Consider the following 23,484-nt stretch of genomic DNA (forward strand, 5'->3'; position numbering starts at 1 on the left):
CCAAGTCAAATACGAAAAGCTGGTTACTCCAACCTTTTTTTTTTTTTCAAGTGTGTTAAAACAAACAACAACAACAACAACAAAAACCAAACTGCCTTTCAGACCCCTGAGTGTATTCCCAAAGAAGACAACATATGCTTTAACTCTGTTCTGAAAGCCGAGTTAAAGGCACAGATTACCAACGTCATCTTAAAACAAAAGAAAAACGATGTAAACATCTACAGAGTTTAAGGTAAAAGCAGTTTTGTAAACAGTAACTGCAGATGATAATGTTATTGTAAAAATCACAGTTTATCAACGTCCTTCGAGCTGATCAGAGGTTCCAGGTTTGGAGCTGTACAGAATTAATAATAATGGTTGCAGCAGGTTCCAGGCGGGTTTCAGTCCTCTCTAAACGTACTTGTCAGTAGGTAGATTGTTGGCTTCTTTTCTCCGTTTTTAAATACTGTGAATGTTATTCATTTCCCACTTCTGAGTCGTTTTACTGGAGTCACAGCTGGAGATGAAGACTTGATGCAGGACCTCTGATCGATCTAAGCACTTTCCTGAAGGAATGTGAGTAAACCTGTGCAGGTTCTGGAAAACACGGGGAGGGAAAGGAAGTTTGAAATTTGGACTCTGATATCACTGACATCAGAAGCTATCACTTGGCTTTCCACAGAGGGCAATTCAAGCACACCGGACAAGCACACATCAGACCTTGAATGGTCAGTTTTCTTAGCCCTCCCTTTATCACGTCACTGTGTGCTGCTGGTATGTCAAGTTCAATACACACAAATTGAAGGTCAATATCTTCCCCTCCAAACCCTTTCTTTGGTTCTTATTCCGGCTAAAGGCAATGCCAGCTTCCCAGTCCTAAGGAAATTATGCTTCTCCCTCATTCACTCCCATTCTCTCAGTTCTCCATGGTTAATATTTTCAGTGTCTCCGGCTTACGTCTCTTCTTTTCCTACCTCCCAAGCTCTAATACAGTCCTCATCGTATGCTGTATATTTCTTCAGTTCAGCTCATAACTTATCAAAGAAAGGTCCTCACACTATCCAAGACTGGGTGTGTTTAGCAAAACTTATTTTCAAAGTGCAAAAGAATGGATTCACTTTCCTTTGCACTATATCGACATTTGTTCTGTCGGAACAGAAGCGACAGTGAAAGCATTCCTGTCCTCGCACCGGTCGAGCAGCGATGCACGACAAACTGTCAACAGTCCTACCCGTCACTGCCATGGACTCAGCTCCAACAAGTCCCACTTTCATGTAAGGATGCCCACAATGAAGGTGTGGGGAGGGGGTTCGAGACAGGGTTTCTCTATGCAGCCCTTGGCTGTCCTGGAACTTGCTCTCTAAACCAGGAAGGCCTCCAACTCACAGAGATCCGCCTGCCTCTGCCTCTCAAGTGCGAGGATTAAAGGCATGCGCCACCACTGCCTGTCAAAGCTTACTAATCTTTAATTATACTTGACCCTCCTGCGTCCTTTAAGAAACATCGAGAGGAAATAGACAGTGCTACTGAAGTGCTTCCACATGGTAGAGCACAGTGGGATCTTGAGGAAGGCACATGGAAAAGGAATACCTGCCCACTCTTTCATACCCTGTCATTTTTACTCAATTCAACAATCTATGATGATTCAAACTTGGATAATATCTGTCACTATAAGAAAAATAACAATAAAAATCTCCAAACAAACAAAGAAAAAAATACTTGACAGTGTTGGTTCTAGTTTTCAAGCAAAAATCAGAATTTTGAGAAACTTTCTACTACTACAAAGACTTGACACAATTTAAAGACTTCTCCAATGAAACAATCCTTACATTCCTGAAACAATCCTTACATTCCTGATTTTCTGCATATTGTACAATGGAACATGTCAGCATTTGGGAGATCTTTGTAACTTGGTGAACAGTATTAACTTAGTAATAGTTTAGCACAATTTGAAAGATAACAAGGTTATAAATTCTTCTAATTTTATTTCCAATTCCAGAAATATTTTTAGTAATAGTAATATGGAAGCTGTTTGGGGAGAGCATTGGTATCTTTCTATTGTTATTGTTGTTTAGAGGAGGGAGTGGAGACTGGTCTGGATGTAAAATAAAATAAAAAAATTGAAAAAAAAATTCTCATAGCCAACGGGGGGGGGGGGGTGGAGAAGAAGAAGAAACATGATCTCAATATTGCAGCATAGGCTGGTTTCAAATTCACAACTTGCCGGGTGGTAGTGGCTCACATCTTTAGTCCCAGCGCTCAGGAGGCAGAGGCAGGTGGATCTCTGTGAGTTCCAGGCCAGCCTGGTCTACAAAGTGAGTTCCAGGACAGCCAGGACTGTTACACAGAGAAACCCTGTCTTAAAACAAAACAAAACCAAAACCAAAAAACTTCACACCCTTCCTACCTCTGCCTCACAAGGTTTGGGATCGTTTGGGATCACAGGCTAGCACAGCAGTACTGAGTTTCAATAATTCTGAAACGTTAAGGGGGGATGGGGAAGCCAGAAAGTCTGAGAGTTCTGTTCAAGCCGATCTTCTCATCAACCTATATGTCACAACCTTTTCTGAATAATTTTCCTAAAAGTATCCAGTGTTTCCTATGGCTACTTAGAAAAACGTCAGTTCAAATCAGGAGTAACCTAAATTCGGTTCTCAGGGATTTCTACACATCTTCACGCTGGATCTCTGTTTAGTTAGTTTTTCTCTATGAAAACTCATCAGAAACAATTACATTCTTGTCTTTTTTCCTTTCTGATAGCGTTTTGCTTATTTTTTAACTGCGGTTCTTCTTCTCTACATTATAGAATAGCATGTTTTAGATATTTTCCACATGCTCATATAGTCTGTCACATCTCTGGGCCCCAGTGGAGTGATGTATAAATGTGTCTTTGAAAAAAATCTAAAACACACGGGGCGGTGGTGGCGCACGCCTTTAATCCCAGCACTCAGGAGGCAGAGCCAGGTGGATCTCTGTGAGTTTGAGGCCAGCCTGGTCCACAGAGTGAGATCCAGGACATGCACCAGAACTACACAGAGAAACCCTGTCTCGAACTGCACCCCGCCTCCCAAAAAAAAAACCCAAAAAACTAAAACACACAGATTTTTTTTTTTTTTAATTTGAGGGTTGGTACTGAGGATTAAATTTATTACTATGTTATATCTCTGAGTTCTATCCCCAGCCGACATCCATTCTTTTGAGGACAGGGTCTCCCTATGTAGTCCAGGCTGGCCTTGAACTCACAATCCTTCTGCCTCAGCCTCCAGAAAACTACTCGACTTCTTGACAGCAGTTTTGGTCTGCTAGACTCTCTTATACTTTAAAACCTGCTGCACTTACTGCTCTTCATTTTTACTTGTGAAAATAAACACTATTTATCTGTCAGGATTTATTAATCCTGTTAATAACAAGTTGTCCTTTCCAACTTGTTACTAAAAAAAAAAAAAAAAAAAAAAAAAAAAAAATCAGGCCTTGTGAGCTGACTTTGTTTCAAAGGCTCAAGACCTGAGTTCAATCCCTGAGACCCACTTAAAGGTGGAGGGAAAGAAGCAATTCCATGGAGTTGTCCTCTGACCTCCACATGCCTGCCGTAAGTTGTGAGTGTCCCTTTCTTCACATGTATCACATACGCTATACAAGTAAGAACAATAAATAAAATAAAATTCAGCAGCTAGCATGCTCGGTAATTATCCGTGAAAGACAGTGCCTAGGAATATGACTCCCGTGAAAGACAGTGCCTAGGAATATGACTCCATAAAGAACAATGCCCTCCCAACAGGAGTGGGAGAGCAAATATTAGAACGGAGGGCTTCTCTGGGTCCTTTCAGTTTCAAAAGGCTTTGCTAATGTTGTAGTTCATAACAACATAACTTGATTTATCCAGATGTTCACTTTGAAAAGTTATACATTCCTGAGCGTGTGAACACGTGACTCTTGGGCTCTCTTCCTTCTTTTGGTCTATCTTGTCCAAACAGGCTTTGATGTGAGAGGGTTGTATTTGATTATTATCCCTTAGAAGCCTGTTTGTTTTCTAACAAGAGACAGAAAGGGAGTGGATCTGGATGGGAGGGGAGGTGGGGAGGAACTGGGAGGGGTAGAGGGAGGGGAAACTGTAATTAAGATATATTATGTGAGGGGGGAAAATCTATTTTCAATCAAAGGAAAAAAAAAAGAAAATTATACATCAGTCCATTAATGTGTTTGAATCTTGCCAGAAAGCTTTACATATGCACAGTCGAAATAAAAAAGCAGCCCAAGAGTCAGCAGGGTCATAGGAATAAACCAAGCCTTTAAAACAAGCAGTTAGCAGAGGACAAGGAAGCAGGAAAGACAAGGAAGCAGGAAGGCCCGTGTCCAATTCTCATTTGCCTGTCTCTACTGCCACCTGCTGGACAGCAGGAGTCAACCCCTGTCTTTTTTAAATGGTCTAAGAATATTGCTGATATTTTAGTGAATGACTCATTTACATTTTTAACACTGGATTTAGATCTGAAAACATCGGTGGTAACTGGCTCCTGGAACACTGGCATGCCTGAGTTTCTGAAATTAGCGCCAACCCTCCATGCCCATTGCGGTGGTCTCACTGCGTGATGACATTGCTCCAGAGAACGTAAGTGATGCCTCATTCTAGAACGTGACTCACCCAGAGCCCAAGCAAACCTGCACAAATAACTAACGCAGAAAATCCAAGTCACGAACATGAACATTTGGTCTTCAAAATGTAGCCATCTAAATCCGACAAGCTATTTGTTACTGAGGATGGGGCAGCATACGCTATCCCAGGAGCTGGAGCACAGCGTACCTTGAAGTACTGCCATTCCTTAAACTCATTTAGGTTGCAGTGTGTGATCATGACCTTAGATCCGTCGGGCCCTTTTGTCAAACACTGGTCGTACTGCATGAGCTGATTTGCTTCGTTGATTCGGAAAAGCTATTAAACAAACACATAGAATAAAGATGACTTTCTGGCCAATGCATGTTTTACAAGAGGAAAGAAGCTTACCTCCTATAATTAAACTGAATAACTTACTTATCGTTCTATAATTTTGGGGCATGTTGGGAACCGTTAGTCTGCAGACAAGAACTACACTCAGTCTGGAATCAGTGAAGACCTCTATTAACACTTTAATTACATTCTTTATTCTTTAGCCTCTAATACACAGAAAGGGTAAGTAACACAGATTTATCATGTACCAACAATAAGAAAATTAAAAATTATAAGTATACCTAATAGTGTTTCACAACTGAAATTAGACACATGAAAAATATCTATATAAGGAAGCAAGAAAATATATGCGTAAAATATATAGTACTGGCAGTAGTACCCCGGTTTATTATGAAAAAGTGTGACTTACCATAGAGATCAGCTTACTTAGTCATGATTAATGTATGTTCCCATGTGAATCTTATTATTACTTCTATGCAGACATTTCTTCACTCTTATGTGAAATCAACACTGCCAATAGTCCTTATTTAAGCGGAATGCTTTAGCAGTCAGCTTTTACTGAATGTTTTTAATTTATCAGACAAAACTAATAAAGAACCAAACTAAACCCTCTCTGTCTGTGATCAAGTGTGGTGGCTCTCAGGGCTGACCAATCCTGGGAGGAGGAGACTTACCTGGTTCCCGCCCATCCTGTGGCAGGGTCCTAGTTCAACGAAGCCTCCATTTGTTTTCCCCATGCTATCAATGCAGTATGCAGTCTCCAAGCCTCGGATCTACAGGTACACAGAGAGCCAACATAGAGGAAACAGTATGGTTTGTAATAATAAATATAAAAAAAATAATAAAAATAAACGAGGACCAGAGCAAAAGATTCAATTTCAATATACAAGTCACAGAGAGAGTTCTCTGTTGTGGTGCCAGGCTGTCCCCAGGTATCACAATCCTTTAAGTATGTTTTAACACCACCACCACCACCACCACCATCATCATCATCATCCTCATCCTCATCTTTGAAATCATGAGCTGAAGCCAACGCTGAAGTGAGCTCATTCTATTTCAGGGCACTAGCCCACACTGTGCTAGAAAATACCACAGAAGAAACAAAATCCAAGTGACCCTAAGAAAAATGTCCGGAGTAGAGCGTTCATGTGAATGAGATGTAAATAGAGGAAAGCTATGTAACGACAGTAGGGACAGACACCGGCTCTAGATATCAAGGACAGACCCTGCGTCCCGTGTCCTCCTCTCAGTGGCTATGTGGCACTTTTGTGGCAGCTGCCGCAAGGCTTCTCAGTACAAAGGTCATGGCACATGGGCCCTGCAGTGTGGCTCTCCTCTAACTACCAATAATAGAAGCAAAAGCAAACACAGGTTTCCAAGTTCGGAATGCAATTTTGTGCTGTAGTATTTGGATACAGTGCTTGATTCTGTAAGATATGGATGAGAGCTTTTGAATACATGGAGATGTGCAAGTCATGGTCGTCAGGACCATCCAAAAATGGGGGACAAATGGGTGTTGGTCAGTGGACGAGATGAATGTGCAGATGGAGCAGCCCCTACTGCCTGGGGTCAGCTCAGACTTGTCAGGAGACAGCTTTTAAATAGGGATGTACTCTGGAAGGGAAATGCCAGAATTGGACAAATTCCTCTGAAGACGTATTTAGAAGAGAAATGGTAAAAGGAAGGGGGGAAACCCTCATTAATCCATTCATTCCTGCATGTATGTGTCTATTCACCCATGAAATACCAAGGTGGGTACCTACCACTGGCAGGCATGTCATAGTTCCTGATATAGTCTCTGATATGTAAGTGAAAAAAATAAACACACCCGCTTCAGTGAACTCACATTCTACAGCAAAAGAAAGGCAGAGGAGAAGCAAAACATGTAATGGACAAATCACATATCTACCACGTTAGTAATACAGGCCACAGAGGGGAAAAAAGAAAAGCAAGAACGCTGTGGAAGGGGGTAGGGAGTGGAGGGTGTCGTCGGGTAGATCTCATCATCAAGGGCACAGATGGAAAAATGTGAACGAGGTCTAAGTCAACCATGCCTGCAGATGTCCAAAGGACAGCACGATGGGCAGAGGGACAGGAAAGCAGGAAGTGTGAGGAGGAGCAGGAGGGCTGAGGTAGAGTCAGGCAAGCAGGGGCAGGTGAGGCCACCAGAAAGGGCTCTGCCTTCGCCCGAGCAACTGGGGGGCCACTGTGGGTTTTTATAAGGAGAAGTGATGTGACCTGACTTGCATTTTCAAAGCCATGCTGACTGCCTGCTGTGTTTAGAACAGGCTGCAGTAAGAGCCTGTTAGTTTTGCTGAGAGGTGACCGCGTCAAGGTAAGGAAGGGCTAGATTCTGAAGCTGATGCAAGTGTGAGGAAAAGGGTCAAAGAAGACTACCAAGTCTTTGGTTTGCACAAACCAAAGATGCACAAACCAAGATGAGCTAGAGAGACAGAGAAAAGGAGTTCAATTTCAAACTCACGTATCGAGTATTTATCTAGGCTCCGGGAGGGAGAGTTGAGTTGGAGGTGGAATCTAATAGTCATTTGTACAAAGATGAGTTTAAAGCCAGCGGACTGGCTCAGGTCAAAGGAGATTCATTCCTTCCACCCAGAGGGTTTTTGGGAGATTAAAATGTAACTAGGTCTGGTCTGGACTCCCCAAATTCATTTTTTACTAGTAGGTTACTAGCTAGTGCTATAACAGGGGAGATACGATAAGAATGCAGGGGGGAAAAGGCATCTAAACCAGCAGCACAAAGACAGCACTTTCAGTGGCCTCTGTGTGTTTCCCTCCTTATTCCCAAACTCTAAACAGAGGAGACTCTTCTGAATGGTTTATATCTCTCCCTATATGGCCGTGGCGTCCTTAAACTGCATGCTAATGGTCTCCAGATGTCCATCTCCAAAGAAGCTTCTTTTCTGGGTTTCAGCTCAAGCTTTTCAATCAACAGGAGCTGACAGTCGAACTTGGCAGTCGAGAAGGGATCCTGGGTGTGCAAAACACCAGCAGATAGAGTGCTGCTGTTCCTCACATCTCCACCCTCCCCGTCTACGGTGTTCCCGATCTCTGCTACCTCCTAATCAAATTGAAAACGAAAACAGCCCAGGCCCAGTCTTCCGTATATTAGTTGTCCCTACACCATCCCTATAGTCTCATGATGGTAAGGACACATCTGTGACGTACAAACAGCGCGTGCCTTAGCTATGTCCCGTGCTCTCCACCTTCGTCTAAGCCACCATTATTTTCACTACAACTACCCTACCCATCCTTATTTCTATTTTAAATACTCCAGGCAGGTAATTCAAACCAAAACACAGACCAAATCTCACTGCCTTTCTGTTTTAATGGGCCTCCCATCATCCCTAAGTCCCGTGCCCGCCATCCCATCTCACCAAACTTCTTCTAGTCTGCTTCTCAAATGTGCAACGTATTTTTGCCGTGGTTTGAATGAGAGTGTTCCCCACAGGCTCATGTATTTGCACTCTGTGCCCAGTGGGTAGCACTGTTTGGAGAGGCTTAGGAGGTGTGGCTTTATTGGAAGAAGTATGTCACTGGAGGCGGGCTTTGAGAGATAAAGACTCTCAGCATTTCCAGTTCTCTGCTTTGTGCTCACAGTCCAAGATGTGAGCTCTCAGCTTGCTGCTCCAGCATCCTGCTTGTTGCCATTCCTGCCACTTGCTCGTTTTTGATGGACTCTCAGCCCTTAGAACCATAAGCCCAAATAAACTCTTACGAATTTTCTAAGCCATGTTATTTTTACCACAGCACCAGAAAAGGAACTAATGCAATTTCCTAACTTGGAGTTCACCATTTTTTCTGTTCGTAGTACTCTTTCTTAGCTCTAGGTCTTCAGCATCCAGAGTTCAGATTAAATGTCATATCCTCAGAAAGCCTCCTCAAGATGGCATCTCATGATAATTTCTTTTGCAACCATTACCATCTTGTCATGATCTTTGCTTTCCAGGACTGCTCTGGTCTCTCTCTCCAGCCCCCGCCAGCATAAATGTTCTTTGAAGAAAGGGGGCTTGTCTGCTTTTTGCCCAGATGATGAATGACTGGCACACACTAGGCCCTCAATCAACATTTACTGAATGTACAAACTAACAAAGGCACGTAGTCTTGAAAGCTGACAGCATGTTCAATTCCCTCTGAGGCACCACCATGACGCACAAGTGTGAGTACCATCAGAAATGACGCCACAGAGGCAAGTCGGAAGACACAGGAAATGACCATCCAGATCAATGCCTTTGCTTTATTTTATCACACTTCCTGATTCATTTGACAAGTGCTGGTGAAGAGCGTGTGCATTAGTTTCTGCATTAGCCTATTAGAGCAAAAGGAGGGTTAAGGTCCAGAAGTGGATTGCTCGGTGGGTAGGCGAATGTGGGGTGTTGTAAGAACCCACGGGCAGAGGACAGACCTGAGTGGCTTTGATGAAATGGAGACGGATAGAGAAATGATTTTCAGGATTCACGATCTCCAAGATGAGAGCAGTCAGTGAAACTGGAAGTGGCCAAGACAGGGACGTGGAGGGTGCTGGAGGTGGGGGCGTGTTTCACTGACAGCCCCGTGGATAAAAGCTGGAGCGGGATAGGGTGGCTTCACGGTCAGGGCAGCTCTGATGATCTGGGAGAAGGACAGTGTATGCTGCCAGGCGGTTTTTAATCAAACATTTCTGCAAACATCCTCTGCTTGCATGAACACCTTTCCATTTTTCTTTGCCTTCTTTCAAACACTGACTCCCAAATACACACATTTTGATATCTAAATATTGGCTGATACTTACCTCTCCCCACTCAACATTTCTGGGTGGCAAAGGGTAGTGGGCAGTGATGTCATAAGCGATTTCTTCCATAAACCATTTGAAACTTTTGCAGTTGTGGTCTTCTCGAAATTTCTTCAGTTCGGATATATCCCCATAGGGCAGTGCCTTTGACTCAGGACGGCTGGCATAAAAGTAGTCTTTATATTCGTCCCACCAAACTTCTACAACTCTAACATAATTCTACGAAAAGAAAAAACTACAGTCATCATAAGATGTAGAAAAAAACTGTAACGGCATGAACTGCGTACCTTAGATGTACAGAATATAACCAAAATACAGTGAACTGATTTAGAGAGGACTTGACATTTAATAAACAACGAAAATAAGTGGTCTAATAACCCGAACATGTCATTTTCCAAGTATAGAAATGCCATGTATGTATATTCATTTAAAAAGTGACATACATAACATCAGACATCTCTGAGCTGGAAGACAATAAATTCTGAGATAATGCATTCTATTCTGAGAACAGGTGAAGAGGGTGAAGCCCGGACAGGGTTCTGAGAGCCTGGGTGGCCAGTGGTGTTCCTTCTCATCTCATTCCTTTCTATCCGAACCATGTTACTGACATGTATAGGGGAAAATCTCATTTTAGAAACCGTCCTTACAAAGAATTGCTCCGCAGCTAACTCGGCTAATCTTTTCATGGCTATAATAAAATCATCTTACTGTAACCTCAAACTGACTGTACATCTTCCACAGGTGGCTCACACGGAGGAAAAGCAGCTATGAACCAATACAATAAACGGACCCTGTCATAACTGTCAAAACTTGAACTCCAGGACTTGACAGAATTAGTGAATACTTGTGTGAACATATGGTTGGACTGGCGTTTACTCTCTCCACCCCGTGGATCTTCTACATCACGCACCAGCATCTTCTCCACAGAGGAGGGTGTGGGAGGCTGGGGAGCTGGTTCAGTAGATGGAGCTTTTGCTACTCCGGCGTGAAGACCAGAGTTTGGCTCTCTGGAACCCATGCAGATGCAGATGGGAATGGCGGCCTCCCTTCAACTCTAGCACTTAAAGGAAGGCAAGCTAGGGATCTGGAGTGACTGGCTAGCTAGACTAGCTGTACAGGCAAGGTTTAGGTTCAATTGAGAGACCCTGCCTCAGTGAATACAGTGGAAAGCCGTGGAGGAAGACTCCTATTGTTGGTCTTGGGTCCATGTGTACCCTCACACATGTGAACATGCACACACACATACACACACACCACACACTGACACAGAGATTCAGTTTCGTGTCTGCAGTAATCTTCAGGCCTGCTATAGAGCGCCAGCTGGGCCAGGCCCCAGAAGGCTGGATTCGGCTTGTTGACCACAGTTACTGACCTGTGTTTTACAAGAGTAGGCACATTCAGTGTTCAGATTAATTTTGTTTCTAGGCTAAATGATAGTTATTAAAGTGGGAACAGGTCACCATACCAAATAAACAAAGAAAAAATCTTTAGGAATAAATTTAACAATGGAAGTGAAAGATCTGCATACTGAAAGTAATTTTAAAAAGAGACAAACGTGGAAACATCCCGTGTTCCTGGATGGGAAGAATTAATACTGGAGGTTCCTCAAAAATACTAGTTTTGCCGGGCAGTGGTGGCGCACGCCTTTAATCCCAGCACTCGGGAGGCAGAGGCAGGTGAATCTTTGTGAGTTTGAGGCCAGCCTGGGCTACAGAGTGAGTTCCAGGAAAGGCTCCAAAGCTACGCAGAGAAACCCTGTCTTGAACAAATAAAATAAACAAAAATAAAAAATAAAAAAAAATACTATTTTTTTTTGGTGGGGGGGAGTAGCATCACACTTCCCAAAGTGATCTATAAAATACCAATTATAATTTTCATTGATATTGAAAGATCAGAGTCTGGTGAGATGCCTCATGGGGAAAGGTGCTTGCCTCCGGCCTGATGACCCGAGTTTGGTCTCTGGAATTGACGTGGTGGAATCCACACAGTAGAAGGAAAGAACTGGGTCTCACAAGCTGACCTCCAACCTCCGCCTGTGCACCAAAAGGCCCCTGTGCCCCTCCCTCCACTGAAACAAGTAAATACAAATGGAAGAGAGAGAACTAGAAAAATCAACCCTAAAATTCATACGGTACCAGCAAAGAGCCCAAGCAGCCAACGTCATATAGAGCAAAAAAGAATAAATCCAGGGGCATCACACTATCTGATTTCAAAATCTGCTGCAAAGAATGGTACAGGCAATAAAAACAGACACTGAGAGCACAGAGATAAATCCAGGCACACACAGCTGATTTTCACAGAAGGTGTCAGGAGCACACAACAGGGAAAAGACGGAGAATGAAACTAGACCTTCTCCTCAAGGATATATGAAAACCAAGCCCAAACAGATGACAACCTTAAATGTGAGACCCCAAACAAAAGCTCTTAGAAGAAAACGGAAGAAAAGTTTCGTGATCTGTTTTGCACACTCGAGCAAAGCGAAACTACCACAAACGAGATGACGGCAGCCGAAAAGCCTCTGCGCCGCCGCAGAGACGCGCCGCCTCACGGAGAGACCGCCTCCGCGGACCGCACACACCTGCCGAGGGGTCATCTACAACGTAGGAAACACTCAAAGCACCTCAAGAGCTGGGGTACAGACAGCCTGACTTTTAGATCGGGCACGTCGCCCGACACACACTCCTCAAAAGGAGACAAGGGGCCGGCAGGCACATGCCAAGACGCTCGCTCGCCATCACTAATGACGCAGGGAACGCAGGTTAAAACCGTGACTCGGCGTCACCTCACCTCGGCTACAACAACTACTGTCGGAGGGATACAAGGCAAGGGTCTGTGAGGATGCAGATAAAATGGAATCCTTTCAAACCCTCGGTAGGAATATAAATTTCTACAGTCACCTGGAAGGCAGTATGGCGATCCCTCCAGTCAAATGAAAAGAGAACCACTCTGTGACCCAGCAACTCCAGTACTGTGTCTGTGCATATTCCATAAGGATGCTGACTCGGTCTACCAATGAGATGCCTGAATTTCTGTGCAGAACTTTCAAGCTTTATTCATAAGGACTAATATTTAGAATCAACCCACGGGCCTACCAACTGGTATATGGATAAAGAAAATGTGATATGTAGCTGGGCAGTGGTGGCGCATGCCTTTAATCCCAGCACTTGGGAGGCAGAGGCAGGTGGATCTCTGCGAGTTCGAGGCCAGCCTGGTCTACAAAGCGAGTTCCAGGAAAGGCACAAAGCTACATAGAGAAACCCTGTCTCGAAAAACTAAAAAAACAAACAAACAAACAAACAAACAAAAAACCAAAAAAACAACCCACAAATGAAAAGAATAGGGCGAAATGAATAATATCAAAAAACAGTAAAATATCTCACGAGTAGGTCTAGCCTTGGCTTACGGTGAAGAGCCAGTGTGACTGCTTATGAGATTTACCCCAGCCAATGATCTCAAGTGAAGTAGTCCGTGAATTTTAGTTCTCCCCTCCTCTCCTTTTAACAACAACAACAACAACAACAACAACAGCACCTCACCTTAAGAGTCGGAGAAGACCCAACATAAAGGGGTGGAGGATTTCCTTGCCAGCCCTCAAGACGGTAGATGTGTCCAACCCGGGAACAAGGGACAAATAATAATTTACCTCCGCACTGCCAGATCTATCAAGAAAAGAATGTATATTGTGAAAGTGATCAGAAATGGAAAAATAAATAACGGAAAATTTGTTCCATAAACGTAAGTTTTAAATTAGACATAATGGATTCTAAGCTAACCAAATTCTAAAACAATCAATTACTTTAGAAACACACGTAACAACAAGGAAGGCAGTGGTAATGTGTACAACAAGTTACTATTAATGAGTTCTCTCCTGTGTACATGGAGATCCAGGAGCCTTTTCTAAATGTAACCTTTCAAAGTACCGTAAATCCTTCATCCCTGGCATGACCTGTCGTTTCTGGTGCTCATCTATTTCCTACTTGGGTGATTACCATAATAACCTCTTAACTGGCTCCACCACCTTGAACTGCTCTCTACTTAACTCTGTCTTTATTTATAGCAAGAGATTACTGCAGCTTCGGGTCACGCTATCCTGTTGCTCAGTGTCTTCGTGGTTGCCACCTGCTTATCGAACAAGGGGGTGGGGATTTCTTTGTTTGTTTTTGTTTTTTGAGACTGGGTTTCTCTGTGTAGCCCTGGTGGTCCTGAGCTAGCTCTGTAGACCAGGCTGGCCTCGAACTCACAGAGCTCCGCTTGCCTCTGCCTCCTGAGTTCTGGGATTGTACTTGCCCGCTTTATCTTACGTGTCTTTCTTTCTTTTTTTTTTTTGGTTTTTTGAGACAGGGTTTCTCTGTGTAGCTTTGCGCCTTTCCTGGAACTCACTTGGTAGCCCAGGCTGGCCTCGAACTCACAGAGATCCGCCTGGCTCTGCCTCCCGAGTGCTGGGATTAAAGGCGTGCGCCACCACCGCCCGGCTTACATGTCTTTCTTAATCACACTTTTTGATTCCACCCAATTGCTTTTGCTCTTGCTAATGTGCTCTTCACCTCCCCTTACTCTGCTCACACAGGAGGCCTGCTCGCCGCCATTTATCTCTGCTTACTGAAACCATGCATCTTATTTCTACCTCAAATTCTACCTCTATCATGGTGACATTTTCTTCACCCTACCCCATGAATGCCTTTTTATTATACACGAACAAATATTTCTAATCTGTAAGGTTTTGGACAGCGAGGATTAGTTGTCCTAGCCCAACCCTCCCAATACGAAACACAGAATATTTAAGGTAAGAAGTATTGGATATCTGGTAAACTGGAATCTCTTCCCCTCTCCCGATCTCTGAAAACGGGGCAGAACTGGGGCTGAGCTGGACCATGCAGGGCACCTCCAGGCCAACAGGAGGATGTCAGTCACCGTGTGACTGCTGTCTCCATCAGCCGGTCCTACAGCAGTCAAGGATGCCTATGTCGGTAGACAGCCAGCATGCAGTCCTCCACAGGGCTGCTATAACCCAAGGCTCCACTGAACGGAAAGCCTGGGAGTGGGAGAAAGGCAATTTCTAGTTCTGAAGCTTATTGGCCATAATTCTGGGCTGAGCTCTGTAGACAAGTAATCATTTTACTTTATTATCCTAAGAGTTATGCTTTATTGAGGCATTCCTAATAATTTAGAGAAATTTATTATATACATATTTTTTCTTGATAAAAAAAAAACCTAGTTTTATTTGAAAGTCGTAACAATTGGGTAACTAGTTAGTAAACCTGAGGCAGGGCATGATGGCGCATGCCTTTAGTCCTAGTACTTAGGATGCAAAGACAGATGGATCTTTGTGAGTTCAAGGACAGCCAGGACTACATAGACAAAGACCCCTCCCACCCCCACAACAAACAAACAACCCATCCAAAAAACTAGTCAGAAAACAGCATTTGTTTGAGTGAAACGTTACCTTGTAGGAGATTTCAAAGTTTTCACCACCCCAAATCTGGAGACCAGGGTCATAGAGACCTAGTTCGAAGAAGAACTCTCTTTCAATGGCAAATAATCCACCAGCCATGGCTGGAGACCTAAGAAAAGACACCGCATGCAATAACTGTGGAAACAGAGCCCCACTATCCCTTCACCAACAGACAGACAGACAGCCTTTGGGAACACAGCGTAAGAATGCACAGGAGAGACAAGACTGATGGCCAAACATTAAGAAACTATAAATCCTTCATCAAAGAACGCGCTCGCTGCACGCATTTTCCAAAACTCGTGGAATAATTCTCTAGACTACCATGTTGTTTCGCCACTAGAGGGTGCCTTGGTTCTTTTGATGGTTTACACATTTCTTTGTAATTAAGAAAAACATTTCTCTTTCTCCCCTGAAACACAGAGCCAAGCGAACACTGTCGACTGGCTGCTCCTTCAACGATTCATGAGTCATTCTGGGATGAGCGACACTATACACCACGGAAGTAGTCTGCCATCTTTTAGTTTTATAGCTCAAAGCCTTGCCAAATAATGGTGTAAATCACCCAAGAACAACATAGTTCCTTCAAGGTCGCAAGTGTAGCAGGGACATGGCATAAGAAGAGTCAACTTCTTTCTTGCCATTAAACAATAATTAATGTATTACGACTCTTAAGCTTTAGGGAACTCTATACTGTTAGAATTCCTTATTCCACATTCACACTAATGTTCGTTTATCACCAAGTCCCACTGACTTCACCTTGAAAAGGTGTGTAACTTGTGTACCACTCACTATAGTATAAATTGCACAAGAACATATTTAATTATTTATATATATATAATTTTTGGGGCAGGGTCTCACTATATTATTTTGCTTGGCCAAAAACTTGCTATGTAGACCAGGCTAACCTTGGGCTAACTGAGACCCACCTGCTTCTGCCTCTCTGGTGCTGGGATTAACAGCAGGTGTCACCATGTCCAGCAAGAGAACATTTTTTTTTTAAAGATTTATTTATTTATTATGTATACAATGTTCTGTTTGCATGTATCCCTGCAGGCCAAAAGAGGGAGCCAGATCTCATTACAGATGGTTGTGAGCCACCATGTGGGTGCTGGGAATTAAACTCAGGACCTCTGGAAGAATAGCCAGTGTTCTTAACCTCTGAGCCATCTCTCCAGCCCGAGAACTTATTTTTAAAAGGTCATTAACTTCTAAAATAGTGGCTAGTGCACAGTAAACAGTCAACAAACATATGGTGAGCAGACAATGAGTCAGGCTGATATTTTTCGTACTGACAGAAAATCCCATCAAGAGTTGTTCTCTTATGCCTTTCTTAAAATATGCTGACTAAAAATCACCAAGTTAGCACGTTCTGGTTATACTTTCATGTCATATTTACTTAGCTGCCACTTAACACGATTTCAATATGACTGGACCTTTTGGCTCTTCAAATACATTCCCATTCATCTCAACACAGATTTGAAGATGCAGCTTTAACTTTCTCACTAGCTAGCTAACTGAAGGGCGCGGTGATATAAACTTTCCTAGTTTACTTTAAAAACATGCCTTTACGGAACTGCCGGACACACCAAGGCAGCGAACTTTCTTTTTCTCCTAGGTGAGCCGTGGGCTTAAGCAGCTCAGCAACAGATTCCTGGATTATTCTGAACCTTAAGTGTTCGGAAGAAAATTTGAAAGCTGCCCTGTCAAATCTTGAAGTCCTGTAATTTCCTCATGTTGGCCATTCAGCGTCCTGAGCACAACATGCCCGAATCCACGACACGAAAGCACTTCCCCAAATGAGTTCCGACATGAGCAGTGTGACAGGAAGGAAGATAATGAAGGCGGAACCACGGGACAAAATAAATAAATAAATAAATAAATAAATAAATAAATAAATAAATAAATAATAGGAAACAAGTGATGGACATGGTCACACTAGCCTTTCATTTGGGGGTCACTTTTTGAAAGACTGCACAATGCTGCAATTAACAGATTAAAAGGGGAGAGTAAAAATCAATCGTTCTATTTGAAGAACCACAAGAAGGGACAAAAGCCGATTTGGGGATGGAGCTTTCTTTTAATCAAGCATTCTCTTGAGAACCAAGCGGCAAAGGATTCTATACAACATTTTCTAAAGTCGTGTACTTGTTGTATTCATCCCATTTAACTGAAACGAAATTAGTATCAGAGCTTTAGTATGTAAAAGGGAGAACCCCCCAAATCTCTTGCTAGTGTCGCTCACTGTCAACACCGCACCCAGGACTTCAGGATGCAAACTGCAAGGTCTTGAGTTGTCAGCAGTTTGTGTATTAATTTATAGAATACACTTTGCCGTCTGGTCTCCTAGGACAGCAGGGAAAGGCTGTTTCCTTCTTTTCTGCTTATGCTTCAAATTAACAATGCCTTTCGCGTTATTTTTTTCCCCAATGAAAGAGTATAATTCACATTAGTGGGGCTTGCATTTAGGGTAAAAGCTGTTACAGGAGCCAATGTGAATTCAAAGCCTTGAAGCTGCAAGGAACAAAGCTCTGTCAGGGTCTGAGACCACAGCTCCAGTTCTTACAGCGAGTTCTCAGCGTGGCAAGAGGTTAATAGGTTAGCAGCAACCGGAGGAAAGGGGGGGGTAGGTAAGTGATTTAGTGATTACCGATACGGCTCAGTTTTTGTCTTTCTCAGTCTCTTCTCGCGAGAGGTCAGAGGCACCCGTTTCCAGAGCATACTCCAATCCCATGCTCCTCGGGCATACCCATCTTCATCACCACCCCCTTGGGGTACAATTTCATATGTGTTGCCGTTTATGACATCTATAATCGGCACAGTGCAAATGGTTCTGTGTTGTATTGATGATGCGGCAAGATCAAATGGAAACGTATGTATGGACCCACACATTTACACGAGTTCATAGGGAAGGAAAAAAAAAAAGGACTTAGGTAAACATTCAACATAAAAAAATTAAAGTAATAATCTTTACCGATAGGGTTCAGTTTTATGTTTTCTTTTGGCCTTTTCCTTGTGGCTTAGTGGAATACGTTTCCATAGCATACTCCAGTCCCAGGCCCCTCTGGCAAAACCATCTTCATCCCCACCTTGCTGTGGTTCAATGGAATAATCATTCCCGTCTATGTAATCTATTAGAGGCACAGTACATGTAGCTCTGAAACATTTACAGAAAATGAAAACGCATTTAAGAACCCCAAACTGACTAGGTCAGCATGCCTAACTACATCGGCTTCCTTTGTACTTGGTTTCGTTCTGCATTAGGAAACTTATCTAATGGGGGCATAGAGTAAAGTAAGGTCTTGTGAGAGCCCAGGCCTGCGTTAGCATGAGGGCGGGATGGAAGGGAAGTTTATCTTGGCTGTCCAAAGAAACACCTGGGGCAGAGAGCCATGCCACGGAGCTTACGGTTTCCTCCCTTCTACTTGGCATCACTGGCAGCTGCCTCATAGCAATTCTGTAGTATTTACAAGATTTTTCTGCCTGCTGTTTTCTCTCTGTGTCCCCCATTAAAAAAAAGTCTCCAAGTTTTTGTGTGCTCACACCCACTGCCAGCACATCTGTAACAGCTTCCTTCCACTTTTTGTGGACTCCTCGGAAGCAGTTATTACGAACAGATCTTTTTGTGCTTTCACTTAATTTTCTTCCCTTCTTTTATTACAAAGCAAAACAACTCCTTTACACTAAAATAAAACCTCAGGTTCTACATTTATTTCACTTAAAAAAATAAAAAAGGCAAGAACGATGCTATAGTACCTGTTGAGGGATTTAAGGAATGAACTAAGAATTTAGAGGCTAAAAGAAAAAAAAAATTCCTTGCATTTGGGCTTTGTAAAATGCTAGCACTGAATAACCAATTGGATACGGTGTTGCTGTTTCAATGATCCAGAACCCTGCTCATCATATCAGAAAGGGTCGAGAATGGGTTTCCCCAAATGGAGATCACAGAGAAATGAAAATCTATGGGACTCAGAGTCTTGATATGAGGGCAGTGGATTCTAGAAAAGAGCTTACTTCCCTCCTGAACATGAACTCACAGGAGGCCCACTGTGTGATGCACAGAGTTCCCCCTGGGACCTCTGGGAAGCCACGTCCTTGGTGCTGGAGACAATGGCTGGCTACCTGGCTAGTAATCTTTCCTCTCGCCACATTCTTTTCTTTTCTTTCTGTCTTTTTTTCTTTTTCTTTTTCTTTTTTTTTTTTTTTTTCCCGAGACAGGGTTTCTCTTGTGTAGCTTTGCGCCTTTCCTGGAACTCACTCTGTAGTCCAGGCTGGCCTCGAACTCACAGATCTGCCTGCCTCTGCCTCCCGAGTGCTGGGATTAAAGGCGTGCGCCACCACCGCCCGGCTGTGCCACATTCTTTTCACAATTTAAAATAAATGTTGAAATATAAAGAAGCACTGAGATCTGTCTGACAGATCACTAAATCAGATTTGTGGCAAATTCATTTTTCTGTGGCTTAGTATTGTTTTTGCAAAGTGTGGCCAATCATCTCTACCTGGCAGGACTGCTGTGGAGATTAAGCCAGACAGCATGAACAGTGTTTAGGATGAGCCTTCACCTTAAATCTGATGAGAAAGTCTCCCAAGTTCTTCCACGCCATTTACCACAAAAAAAGATGTTGCATTCGCCTAGACTCTGAAATAGAATGCTGGACAGAAAGCAACAAAAGCTTTTGGAACTAGGGACTGATGCTGTCTTTTGGTGTTTCTGTACATTAATGGTGATGACCGCTTCCCACGGCACAGTTATCTATTTCTAACCGTTAGAGTTTTCGTAGGAACCCAAAGACTTGGGCAGAGTAACAGTTGACCCTTCTCATCTAACGTAATCATCTGAAAGGTCGTAAGAAACCCACAGGTTTAATTTCAAGGCATGCTTCCTCAAATCTTCAGAGCATTTATCCAGTTTAGAGGGAGCAATTAATATTACTCTGCGAGAGAGTCTCAACAAAGTACCAAGACAGCTCTGGAGGGGGGCACCTAGGTTTTTCCAAATACAGGCTGGCTACATTTGAATAGCCCAAGGCATCCAACTAGCTCCACCCAGGACACAAACAGCTCAAGGAAAACACATCTCACACAGCATCTGGGAAACTAGACGGAATGGGGATCCCAGGGGAGAAGAGCGTTTGTCCTTCTAGGACAAGGTTTACTTTGAAACTAGGAAAGAAAAAAAGCAAGGTGATGTTACCTGTCCTTAGATATGGGAGCTACAAGTGGAGCATACCAGTTAACTGCCACCTCACAGTGGGCATCAAGGTATATCAAAACCTTAAAAAAAAAGAGGCAGGGTGAAAGAATACTCCTCACATATGGTACATCACATATCACACACAATTTAAAATTGGATGCTAATATAAATTAGCATGTTAGTCAATTTTGCCATACAAATTATCCGTTCAAATCAACATTCTCATTTAAATTAAAAAAACAAAATAAAACAAAGCTGAAGGATACTTTAAAACGTATCTGATTCTTCAGTTACCAAAAAGGCAGCGTTGGCACAGTAAACAGCACAGACCACTTACCTGTCCGAGTTTAGCCTTCTGTGCGCCAATGCTCCGAGCCTGAATTAACCCTTCTCTTCTCTCATTTCGAAACACCTTCACGAGGCCGTTCCACAGTTTTATGTAGTCATCCAGTCTTTCTTTTAAATGTTCTGTAAATTAAAAAAAAAAAAAAATCCACAACCAACATTATAGACTTTTACATAGAAACTTTTACTCTCTCTCAAGAAACAAAGATTGAGCCGGGCGGTGGTGGCGCACGCCTTTAATCCCAGCACTCGGGAGGCAGAGCCAGGCAGATCTCTGAGTTCGAGGCCAGCCTGGTCTACAGAGCTAGCCCAGGACAGGCTCCAAAGCTACAGGGAAACCCTGTCTCGAAAAACCCAAACAAAACAAAACAAACAACAACAACAACAACAAAAAAAATAAAATAAAAAACAAAGATTGGATACAGATGTGCTGTGCAATCACACGGATCAGACCAACTGTTAAATCAATTAAGATGGAAGGCAAGGGCTGAGGTGTAGTTAGGCGGTAGACCATGTGTAAAGCATTTATGAGGCCCCGGGTTCAGTCATCTGTCATCACACACAAGAAAGATGGAAGGCAAAATGTGTTACAAGTTAAGTTGTAAGATTAATATATCTGCAGAGGATTGGGTAGCATGAAAATTACCAAGCATCCCTGTGAAGAATTAAATGAATATTCAAACTTACAAATGCCAGATTGAAAAATTAAAAAGGAAAACGTATAGAATATTTTGCAGTCGAAAGAGGCTGTGGTTCAGAATCTCTGAAGACACATAATCTACCGATAATGTCATGCGACTTCTGGAAGTCTGCATGGGGCATAGGCTGCTTAACGTTTTGTTCTGGGCCATTGTTCTCCCACCGTAACAGGTACTGAAAACTGCAGTCTTGCTGTGACAAAGGCTAGTCACCAAGTTGGCCTCTAACAATCAAAAGTCCCATTTTTGTCTATAGCTTAGCATTACAAGTATGTGTATAATTAAATTATAATTATTATAATTATATATACATATACATATATGTTTGTGATTTAGTAGAGTAAATTCTATGTTATGAGAAGCAGGCACAATTGGCAAAGCCTGCACCTTGGCTTCCCATTGGAAAAAAAACAGCTTTTGTTTATCGCTGTGAGCCCAGGAAATTGGCTCAGCAGTTAGAACAAGCTCGAGAGCCTGCTGAGATACTTCCCAAGGACATAGAAATCGTCCTAAAATAGTTAAAAATCTGGCTCATCAGTACAACCACCACCACCAAAAAAAAAAAAAAAAGTTGCTGTATCTAGATATGAGCTGGTAGTAAAATGGGTATGTTAGACCATATATTTAATAGTTTGCTTGTTTTAGGAGGCTTTTTAAATGTTTCTGTTTGTTTCAAGATGGAGTACAGTATATCCAAGGCTGGCCTCAAATTCACTGTGGAGCTGAGGCTGGACCTGAACTATTAAAACATTGTTTTAAAATTGCATGCATTTAAAAATGGATGCATGTCTGTGCACCACTTGTGTGTCTGGTTCATGGAGGAGGCCAGAGGACTGACTGCATCTTATCCCTTAGGGCTGGAATTACAAATGGCTGTGAGCCAGGTGGCTGCTGGGAATCAAACTGTGATCCTCAAGAGCAGCCAGTGCCCTTAGCCTCTCTCCAGCTCCTAGACTTGAACATCTTGATCCCCCTGTCTCCACCTCCTAAGCACTACTATTACAGATGTGTGTAACTGCACCAGGGCGTTTATTACCAACAAGACACCCACCCATATGGGTTTCCAGAATTAAGACATCACACACACATATTTTGGCACCAACTTTTTTTTTTTTTTTTTTTTTTTTGAGACAGGGTTTTTCTGAATAGCACTGGCTGTCCTAGAACTCTGAGACCAGTTGGTCTCTGTATCCCAAGTGCTGAGATTTAAGGCATGCGCCACCACCACCCAGCGATTTTCCCTCTCAAAATTAGTTGTTTCTTTGTAAAAGAAGCCTTGCCTTTTTAAAAAGCTTGGTACAGTCCTATGTTACTATTCTCTAAAGGCTTTCTTAATTCCATTAGGGCTGTCTTTGGGACATGTTACTTAAAAACATACCTTAAATACATCTTAATGTACAGAAGCGAGTGATCTGTTTTTTCACATTTAGACTCTCAGTCAAGACAAATGGGTTCTTTGTGACCTCATTGTATTTAGGCCTCAAAATACCCATGGCCCTCTAGGTGAATATTGCCTTCCTATAAACCACGTATGTCAGGCTGGGTTTGTGACTGTCCATGGCCCGGGCTCACGTAGAAAGGCCGTGGGTCACTTGTGCACAGTAGCCTTACAGTCAGTCCACTTGAGTTCTGCTGTCTGCTCCTTTCTCTGTCTCTGTGGAGGCAGTACACAGCTGAGGCCACTGTGGAGGTGCAAGCAGGGACAGGGATGCTCTGAACGAGATCCAGTGGAACCGAGAAAACTCTGGGCTGCTGCAGACCGTAATGTGGGACCGAGAAAACCCTGGGCTGCTGCACACTGTAATGTGGGACCGAGAAAACCCTGGGCTGCTGCAGACCGTAATGTGGGACCAAGAAAACCCTGGGCTGCTACACACTGTAATGTGGGACCAAAAAAACCCTGGGCTGCTGCACGGTGTAATGTGGGACCGAGAAAACCCTGGGCTGCTGCAGACCTTAACGTAGGACTGAGAAAATCCTGGGTTGCTGCAGACCTCTAAGCATCTGGTCTGAGGCTGTTCTATCTGAAGCCACACCCTAGCTTCATCCCAACACACACACACACACACACACACACACACACAC

General features: G+C 43.1%; 1 protein-coding gene across 2 annotated transcripts in view; it reads right to left on the reverse strand.

Annotated features, from left to right (window-relative positions):
* Positions 1-40: 40 nt before the first annotated feature.
* The window catches only part of Galnt7 (polypeptide N-acetylgalactosaminyltransferase 7), a 124,997-nt gene continuing 101,553 nt past the window's right edge, over positions 41-23,484 (reverse strand). Inside the window, exons 4-12 of one of the 2 annotated variants that reach the window (XM_059244931.1) lie at positions 20,694-20,824; positions 20,357-20,436; positions 17,813-17,995; positions 15,157-15,274; positions 13,250-13,372; positions 9,714-9,932; positions 5,599-5,697; positions 4,781-4,909; positions 41-576 (exon numbers count right to left, since the gene is read on the reverse strand). In XM_059244931.1, the coding sequence (XP_059100914.1) occupies positions 439-576; positions 4,781-4,909; positions 5,599-5,697; positions 9,714-9,932; positions 13,250-13,372; positions 15,157-15,274; positions 17,813-17,995; positions 20,357-20,436; positions 20,694-20,824 (1,220 nt within the window). In that variant the 3' untranslated portion in view covers positions 41-438. Of the gene's footprint in view, positions 577-4,780; positions 4,910-5,598; positions 5,698-9,713; positions 9,933-13,249; positions 13,373-15,156; positions 15,275-17,812; positions 17,996-18,136; positions 18,320-20,356; positions 20,437-20,693; positions 20,825-23,484 lie in introns of both variants that reach the window. The other variant, XM_059244930.1, reaches the window with a different exon arrangement.

Source organism: Peromyscus eremicus, chromosome 17 (assembly GCF_949786415.1).
Source record: "Peromyscus eremicus chromosome 17, PerEre_H2_v1, whole genome shotgun sequence".
In the NCBI taxonomy this organism is placed as follows: domain Eukaryota; kingdom Metazoa; phylum Chordata; class Mammalia; order Rodentia; family Cricetidae; genus Peromyscus; species Peromyscus eremicus.